The sequence below is a fragment of the Arachis ipaensis genome, chromosome B09 (genome assembly GCF_000816755.2).
Source record: "Arachis ipaensis cultivar K30076 chromosome B09, Araip1.1, whole genome shotgun sequence".
Lineage (NCBI taxonomy): Eukaryota > Viridiplantae > Streptophyta > Magnoliopsida > Fabales > Fabaceae > Arachis > Arachis ipaensis.
The window spans coordinates 134,133,619-134,139,822 of NC_029793.2; the positions used below are offsets into that span (position 1 = coordinate 134,133,619).

General features: G+C 39.2%; 1 protein-coding gene across 3 annotated transcripts in view; it reads right to left on the reverse strand.

Annotated features, from left to right (window-relative positions):
- The window catches only part of LOC107617175, a 14,684-nt gene continuing 8,480 nt past the window's right edge, over positions 1-6,204 (reverse strand). The window contains exons 1-3 of one of the 3 annotated variants that reach the window (XR_002353390.1): positions 588-703; positions 273-482; positions 1-200 (exon numbers count right to left, since the gene is read on the reverse strand). Coding sequence is in view for 2 of the 3 variants with exons in the window: in XM_021110573.1 (XP_020966232.1) it covers positions 139-200; positions 273-482 (272 nt within the window). In the remaining variant the exon portion in view is untranslated. Of the gene's footprint in view, positions 201-272; positions 483-587; positions 704-6,204 lie in introns of those variants that run through there. The other 2 variants (XM_021110574.1, XM_021110573.1) reach the window with 2 other exon arrangements.

Genomic DNA, 6,204 nt, shown 5'->3' on the forward strand with positions numbered 1-6,204 from the left:
GAGTTCAAATTCCAAAACTAAAAACTAAAGAAAAATACAAAAACAATACAACTTAAATCCTAAGTCCTTTGCTGTTCCTCCTTCTTCTAGCCCTCTTAAACTTCCTTCCCTTAGATCATACATAATTGTTCAACTTGTTCACTCCCTAAACCGCTCTCCATGATCTCTTCTTTCCCTCGCAAGATCCCGTCTTCTTCCTTCTAAAACCACACAAACTGATTAAACAAGAAGCAATAATAATTAAGGTGAAGAGAAAGGCTTGTTTTGTGTACCATGGTGGGAAAATAGTGATGAAAATGCATGGTAGGCATGAAGGTGAAGCTGTTGTTTTGGATCGGAGAAGAGAAAAGTGTTTCGGATGAGTTTACAACTACGTTGCCTCCCATTGTAGACATTACTTGGCAATCCCCATACATTCTTGCTGCTTCTTCTTTCTTTCTTTCTTATGTTGAGGAGAAAAAGTTTCTTCAGTTGAGGCAAACCTATTTTGTCACCCCAAAGAAAAAGTATCAGAATCAGAATCCAACCAGCAGAAACAACAGCTGAGCTAATGAAGAAAGCTAACGGGACATTCTCATTTCACCAACCCAAAATACAACAATAAGGGAAGATTCCTTTCACAGACAAATAGGCAAAATCTCAGGAGTGTATGAAAGGAAACAAAATAGAATAATGTCCCTCACAATCTTTGGAAGATTTATTTTCTTTTCTTTCTTTTATAGCACACATGTAAAAAATGTAAAAAATAAAATAAGCAAAAAGAGTAGTAAATATTATAGAGAATAGAGAGCATGACCATGGGGAAAGGTTGGAAGCTATGGTTTTGTGACGTTCACAGAAGACACACCCACTACTAGAAGAGTGTGGTGGAGTTGTAATAAATCGGTTATAGTGGTAGTAATTTATTTTACTGGTGGGAAAAGGGTAAATGCGGTTGGACAGAAACCGATCAGCGCCACTTACTGCGTCGGCTGTTACATTCCACGTGCTTCTTTTTTAATGGGTGGTAGTTCTTATTGGCACAGATCAATGGGGCAAAATTTTCATATTAATGGCAAATTGCACCATGCACATATTATATAAGGTCAGCTGGTAGTAGTAAGGACGTTGTTCTCACTAGTTCTTTTTTATGTGAAAAATGCAGTTTATGATAAAGTTCTATTTTTTACATGGAAAATGCAGAGTATTAGGTAAGAAAAAATCAAGTGAGATTTAGTTTGCTGCTAATATTGACATGTTTGAATGAAAGTTATAAAATTTCTTGAAGCAGTTCTATGTTCAAGTAATGAGATGCATTTGAATTTTCTTTTTTCCTTTTTCCATTAATGAGATATTTTTTAATTCTAAAAACGACATCTAAATGAATTTATACATTTGCTATATATGATGAATACAACTTGTTCTTGTATGGATACTTGGAGGGAGAGCTCAGTCTCTGGGAGTCGACGCCGAGCTATTACTTTCGGTGCCGACCTTCAGGCCTTATGATAATCCGAGCTTTACTCCAAGAGGGTGTCCAATCGCGTAGAGCTTTGAGCAAGAAACAGGGGGGAGTGTACCTGCAAAGGCACTCCAAAGCTTAAGTTAGTATTGAGAATTCAATGTGTCTTCAGGATAGAAGATCATACCTTTTTATAGGTGATAGTGTATAAATCGGTTATGTTCCTACTTTATTGCCTGTATTAAAGAGCAATAATAAGGGTTTGGACGTTTCACTTTTGTGAAGCAGTCCGTTAAGCTGATTTGTAACGTTACTTTTTAATAAATGACATTGATTGTTGATTAGTAACTATAACGCCGATTAATAACGTAATTTGCCGAGTAATGACTAAAATGCCGAACTACAATGCCAATTATCTGGGTAATAAATGTGAATAATGGCGAGTTATGAATGATAAAATCAATTTATGATGTAGGATTTGTGATGGCCGGACCACAGCCCCAAGCTTAGCCTGAGAAAATATTTAATGAAGCAGGTTGAGCTTTTAATTATGTATGAGTCGGCTACTGAACAGTTCGGCGTGTGTTTCTATCTTGTAGCCCCCAGGTCAAGGTGCTTTATTGAACAGTTACTGAGACGATAGGCTTTCATGATTAGGATAGAGAAATAATTAAATGAGGGTATTAATGAGTTTGCGTGTTTCCAACGTGGGCTTATTGGGTCTGACGTGACTTATTTGATGGGAAGTAGAAGCGAGATTTTGGGTTAAAGTGTGTGAATTAAAGCTTAGGAATTTCGAAGGTTTGCATGCTTGCTGTTTTGTGTTTTCTCAAGCGTTTTCAACCAAAAATGAGTAAAAGAGGTGAGTGCTCTTAGTTCTATTTGGTTTTTCTGCATAATCATGTTCTCTTCTTCTCCTTCTCTGCTTCTGTTTTTCAAATGGGTTATGAGAAAGAAACAAAAGGGGAGGTAGACTGGTCTTATGACTGGGTGAATGATGATGTAAGGGATCGTATTTCTCTATTTTTGGATGTTGGTGCTGTGAGTGAAATAGATAAGTCTAAGGTTGCTAGGGTTAATTCTGGGATTCGATTGGAGTTGCTCCCTTGTACGAGTGATGATAGGGTTTTTCATAGAGGGGAGGGTTTTGAGCACTTTTTTATGTATAGTTGTGTTTTGGAGGAACTAAGGGTGAGAGTTCCTTTCAGTGATTTTGAGTGTAAAGTTCTGAAGCAGTTGAACTGTGCACCCTCACAACTTCATCCCAATGGTTGGGCTTTCCTTCAGGCGTTTGAGATTCTTATGGAAGTTTTGGAGGAAAATCTGTCAGTGGAGTTGTTTTTCTCACTGTTTCAGGCGAAGGGTGTTTGGAAGGGTGGTTGGGTAAATTTGAACAGCTCTCCGGGGTTTGCTGTGTTCAAGTTGTACAAATCGTCTTTTAAGAACTTTAAGGAAATGTACCTTAAGGTCAGTAGCTGTGAGGATGACTTTTCATTCTATGTGGACGAGCATTTGGGGGAAAAATTTCCTCTCTGGTGGTGTTCAGAGCCTCAAAATATTTTAGAGCCTGAGACTATAAATCCAAAAGATGAGTGCATAATTGAGTTTTTGACTGAAGTTGTTGATCGCAAGGAGTTGATTTCTGGGAGGAAAATATGGCTGATGTGATAGATTATCTGGGTAAGATTTTGAATTGTGGATGTTGTATCATATCTGAGGTTTTTTGAATAGGTTTTTATTTTTCTTGTTTTTCAGGTGGTAAGTACCCCGGTGTATCTGCAGCGAGTTTGAGGTCTCGGGTGAAGAGCAAAGGTTTGGAGAAGGAGGTATCCTCGTCAAAGGCGGATAAGGTCGGCGTTGGCGAGGTTGATCAGCCAAGGCCAGGGAGGAGGAAAGTTATTGCTAAGAAGAGAAAAGGTGATGTGGTAGATTTGTCTGACGTTTTCTGATGATGAGAAAGATGATGTTCCAATGGAAGAGGTTCATAAGTTTTGTGATAACTAGAAGAGGTTGCATGGTTTTGTTGAGCGGAGTGATGGGTCGTCGCTCTGGGAAAAAGATTACCCCTTTATGATTACTGCCGATGAAGTTTGCCAAACCCCTGCCGATGTTAATTTGGCTGAAGAAGTGGGAGATGTGGCAGTTGATCAGTACATGCAGGTAATCTTTTATCTTTTGTTTTGTTGTGGTTGATAATTTTGTGGATGATCTCGTTTAATTCTATATTTGTTTGTGGAAGGTTGTGGGTCTGAGGCTTGCCAGTTTAGGGCAGAGCCGAGAAAAGAAACATCGTCAAGTAGCTGAGCAAAAGTTCGATTTGAGATTGGAGGAACAATTGAGGTTGAAGGCTGCCAAGGTTACAGAATTGGAGAGTAAACTAGCTGGGGTTGAGAAAGATTTAAAATTGATGAAGGAGAATTATGCTAAAGAGGTGGAAGATGTTAAAAAGAAGGAAGCGGATTTGTATAGTATGAGTACTCGGGTAGTGGAGTTGACTGCTGAATTGAAAAGCTTAGAAAAGAGTAAGGAGACAGCGATCCTGGACTCTTTCATTGAGGGGTTCGAAAGAGCTTCTCTGCAAGCCAGGTTCTTAGCTCCTAATGTTGATCTTGATCAGATGGACCCTAGTAAGATTGTTCGTGATGGGGTTATGGTTGAAGATGATGGCGCTGAAGAGGAGGAGGATGAAAATAGTTAATTTAGTGTGTATGTTCGGTACTATTAAACATGTATTTTGGTGGGTTACTTTGCTCCTGTAGTGAGCTTTTGACTGTTAAATTTTTTGTACTGTTTATGAAACAGTTTATTTTGTTTTTGGTTATGTTGACTTTGCAGAAAACATATATATATTGATAGGTGAATCTTGCCTATTTTGTCTGTTTGGTAGTTTGTTATTAGCTCTAGGCAGTGTGATTGGAGATTATTCTGAATGATATGGCTTTCGATTAAGATTGAATGTTTGTATGCTAGATAAATTTTGAATGAACGCGTTTTGAGCAAAATTGGAAAATTTTGGCAAAGTTTGAAATATCGGCTTCCAATTTGGATTGGAGTTTTGTGTGAATGATCAAATTCTGATGTAGATCGGGCATTTGTTTAATTTTTTTAATGATTGGCTTCCGATGTAGATCGGAGATCTGTTGGAATGATTGAATTTCGGTTGAGAGCGGTAATCGGATTGACTGATTGCATCCGGTGATCGGATTCCGTTTTAAGGTCGGCATTCAGATTGACTGATTGCTTCTGAGTTAATCGGATTCTGTTTTAAGGTCGGTAGTCGGATTGACTGATTGCTTTCGAGTTAATCGGATTCCGTTTTAAGGTTGGCAGTCAGTTTGACTGATAGGTTCCGAATGACCTATTTTATTATTTGATCAGTGTTAATAGTATCTGAATGGTCGGGTTGATAGTATAGGTTGACATGATATGTTTATAGATTGAAACGGAAACTATGAAATGGAAAAATATTGATTTGATAAAGTAGGGAATCTACTTATTAAAGAACCCTTGATGTCAAAGGCCCAGGTAGGCTAGCCTCGTTAAAACCTCTCCAAGCAAAACCCTTGTGGAAAAAATCTTGGCAGTAGGAAAAAGAGTACTTGCCTGTCCCTGGTATTAGCTGTAATATAATTTTAAGGAAGATACATTCCAAGTGCTAGGGAGATCTTTACCCTCTAGTGTTTGTAGTCGATAAGCTCCATTGCTGATTACTTCTGTGACACGGTAAGGGCCCTCCCAATTAGCTGCTAGTTTGCCATCTGTTGGTGGTTTCCTAGCTTGTTCTGTTTTTCGGAGTACAAGGTCGTGGACTTGGAAAGACCTTGGTTGAAGTCGTTGGTTATATTTTCGGGCAATGTGCTGTTGCATGGCTAAATGTTTAATTGCTGTGGATGATCTGAGTTCTTCAATGAGATCAAGTTCGGTTTGCCGGGCTATGTCTTGTGTAGTTTGGTCGGCCAATTCTGTGCGTAGTGAGGATTGGGAGATCTCCACAGGTATCATTGCGTCTGAGCCGTAGACCAAACGGAAATGTGTCTCCTTTGTGGTTGAGTGAATTGTTGTATTGTACCCCCATAGGATTTCTGGGATAAGCTCGGCCCAGAGGCCTTTTGCATCATCCAGTTTCTTTCTTAGAGCATGTAATATTACTTTATTTGTGGCTTCAGCTAACCCATTTGTTTGTGGGTGCTCTACTGATGAGAAGTGGTGTTTGATTTTCAAGTTCTGCAAGAAAGATGTAAATTTTTGATCGGCAAACTGGCGACCATTATCTGTGATAATGTGCCGAGGAATGCCAATCGACAAATAATATATTTCCAAACAAAGGAAAGTATTTGTTGTGATGTAATCTTGGCTAGAGGCTGTGCCTCTATCCATTTGAAAAAATAATCAATTGCTACCACAAGGAATTTTACCTGACCTGCTGCTGTTGGAAAGGGTCCGAGGATATCTATGCCCCATTGGTTGAACGGCCAACTAACCTCGGAACAGTGTAGGAGTTCGGCCGGGAGATGTGTAATTGGACTGTGTTTTTGGCAATTGTTACAGCTTTTGACTTTTGCCTGACAATCTTGTCGTATTGTCGGCCAATATAATCCAGCTCTGAGGATTTTCGAATACAGACTTCGGGCTCCGAGGTGTGTACCACAGATCCCTTCATGTGCCTCAGCAAGTGCAAGCTCGGCTTCTATTCTGCAAAGACATTTGAGTAATGGACGGGAGAATCCCCGTCTATATAGGCAATTATTATAAATTGTAAAAAA